This window comes from Oryzias melastigma, linkage group LG3, assembly GCF_002922805.2.
Source record: "Oryzias melastigma strain HK-1 linkage group LG3, ASM292280v2, whole genome shotgun sequence".
Lineage (NCBI taxonomy): Eukaryota > Metazoa > Chordata > Actinopteri > Beloniformes > Adrianichthyidae > Oryzias > Oryzias melastigma.
In genome coordinates, this window is record NC_050514.1 from 13,800,056 (window position 1) to 13,803,014 (window position 2,959).

Genomic DNA, 2,959 nt, shown 5'->3' on the forward strand with positions numbered 1-2,959 from the left:
CGGGTGAATAATTTGTGTTCAAGTTACCAACTTGTTTGATATAAAAAATGTAAACATGAATTTATCTTTTTATATATAAAAATGTGTGAGAAATGGTTTGAATAATTATTGAAATGTAAAAAATAAGTTAAACTTTATTATATAAAACGTATTTAATTTCATTTCAATTTTAACATTTTTACAACTTTCTAAAGCTGGAGCAAAGAAAAGTAGGTCATGCAATCTTTGCCTTCAGTGGCTTCTTTTAAAGAATTGTCCAATTCAATCAATTCATCCTCTTTATTTACATTACCGGTAATTACTTATATCTACCTTCACTACATCCATGAACCTCTTCTTTGGTCTTCATCTTACTCCAACCTCAGCCTCCTTTGATGATCACCGTTCCTATTCTCAATGTCGATTCCCTTCATTTATCTTCTAAACATCATAAATATTTAAAGAAAAAAATCCTTTTGAGTTTTTACTATTATATTATTATTTAAAAAAGTAAAGCTTTGGCCCTTAAATAAAATAAAATAAAGTTCAGACAAAGTAAGGCTTAAAAACGCGTCTTTATACCACAAAAACTGCTGAAACTGCAGTGCAATTAGCAGGAGCATGCTAAGACTTGGACGGCTGTATTAAAGCGTTCATTTCAGGAGGGGGTTGCATGGTCTTGTGAAGTGTGTTAGTTCACACTCAACGTGCACTGACTCATACTGGCTAACCACAAAAAAGTCCTCTTTTACGGCCTCTTATCCTCAGGTTTATGACACTTGTACGGGAAGCCATAATCGCCGCAATATTATAATACACATTTGTAATGATGACACACGCACAAAGCGGCAGATATATTTAGTTTGGTGGCTGTTTTGTGAAGGAACTCTGCTTTTACTTGCATTAGCAGTTTGTGTGTGACGCTCTGGAGTTCACGGAACAGGGGAGGGAGGGGGATACCACGTGACTGGGCTGCTCTAAATTCTTCCCGTTCACATGACAGACTTGTTGGTGTTTTCAGATGGCGCGGCTGTGAGCGACTCTTCACACCGATTGCTGGTTCCTATCCCTCCATCACCACCTTACTTTACGGATATATAAACCCGGACTGCCGAGAAATAACGAACGATAACCAGATAAGCAGCGTTAGCCACTAAGCTAGGCGGCGGTACTTTTTAGCCAGGCATCTGTTGGGTCAAGTGCAGCTGGACCCACCTGCGCCTTCAGCTGCGACTCACAGGGATTCATTTTTTCTTTTCTTTCTTTCTTTAAAAAAAATATATTTTTGGGAAAATGAAGGAGTTTCCATCATTTGTCGCATTCTTCGTCGTCTGCTTTGCGGTTTTAGGTAAGTGCGATGTTGTTGTTTAGAGTCTTATGCTAACACCGAACCTGAAAAAATACTAACCGACCGTTCGCAGTGACGTCATAGTTTTATCATATTTTATCCGGATGTCGTTCTCGTAAACCCTAAAGTTATGTGTATAACGTAACCAAACACATATTATTATATTTTTTTAATGCCCACAATTAATCAAAGATAGTAAGCTAACATTGCGTGGTTCAGTTCTAGCTGAAAACATGGTTAAATAAGCTTCTGTGTTAATGTTGATTTAACGCCTCAGCCATATTGTTATAAAGAAACGGAAGCTGTATATCTGATTAAAATACTAGTTAGTTCTACTATAATTTTTTAAGTCCTGTGTTGACCAAATTTTACATATTAAAGTGAATTTATATTTCAAGTCATTAAACATTTTAATCATCTCTCTCCTAAAATGACAAAAATAATCTTTGTTCCAGCTCATATACAGAGATTTTTACATTAGGATAAAATGTATATTTAGACATTGGGTATATGTACACATCAATATAGAAATTTTTTGGTGAGAAAATGAAAACCGTCATATTTTGTGAAGTTTTCCTATTTATTTATTTATTTTATTTTATTTTTAGCTCAACTGCTTCATTGTTGTTGTTTTTTTTACCTAAAGATTCAAGTAAAAAAAAAAAATCAACTTGATAACAGTGTTCATTCTGAACCTCATGGTTGGTATGTTATACAGGACATGTGATATATATATATACATATTTTTTTAATCTTAACACATTGTTACAAAAAAAAAGTTTGAGGTTAAAATAAAAAAAAATGTTTTATTAGGAAGTTGTAATGTAGCATGTCTTATTTTATGTTTTTATCTGTACGGCTCTGGATTTGTTTCATGAGGACCAGCAGATTGCTTTTCATTGTTGATTTGTGTTTGAGAGCTTCACATGACTCCCATAATGCCTTTGTGTTGCTCTGGAGGGGCCCTCTAGAGCAGAGCATGATCGCTGTAATCACTCTAAACACCAGAATCCAACACTGACAAAGGAAAACGCTCCAATATTTACAAATTGAAATATTCCTGTAGTAGAAAGGAATCATCTTTCTGTGTTTTTTCCTTTTCTGCCAACAGTATTTCCCATCATATCAGTGTAGTACAAGCTTATCTGATGTTTGCTTTGCTATCTGCACTGTGATGCTTTGAACACATAACTGCTTTGACCTGAAAGCTTGATTGCAGTGTTGTGTAAATCACAATCTTTATTTACAGATGGAACACAGCCTGGTTTACATTTTAATTCAGAGGATTAAAAAAAAACAGAAAAAACAATACAGTTGAGAAGAATGCCATAAGACTGCGGCGTGACGAGTAATAAATGAAATAATCAGTAGTACGGTGAGCAGCTGACTGTGCCCAAAGGCCAAACTCTAAAAAAGGATAATACTGGCCAGTAAATTGTTGCAGCAACTTCCCTTTTTTTGGGGTTTTTTTGCTGTTTATATGGGATTTTTTTAATTCCATTTTTGGGTTGTATCATTTCCCCCTAATAAACAGCTTTCTGAGATTTTGGGAAATGTGGCGTAAGCGATGAAAAGTCTTCTATTGCGCAAATGAGTTTGGAAATGGGTAATGTCTTTCTTTTGCTAAAGGGT

General features: G+C 35.0%; 1 protein-coding gene across 1 annotated transcript in view; it reads left to right on the plus strand.

Moving 5' to 3' along the window:
* The first annotated feature begins 899 nt into the window (after nt 1–899).
* The window catches only part of lamp1a (lysosomal associated membrane protein 1a), a 7,333-nt gene continuing 5,273 nt past the window's right edge, over nt 900–2,959 (plus strand). The window contains exon 1 of the mRNA XM_024295419.2: nt 900–1,327. Coding sequence (XP_024151187.1) covers nt 1,273–1,327 — 55 coding nt within the window. The 5' untranslated portion in view covers nt 900–1,272. The remainder of the gene's footprint in view (nt 1,328–2,959) is intronic.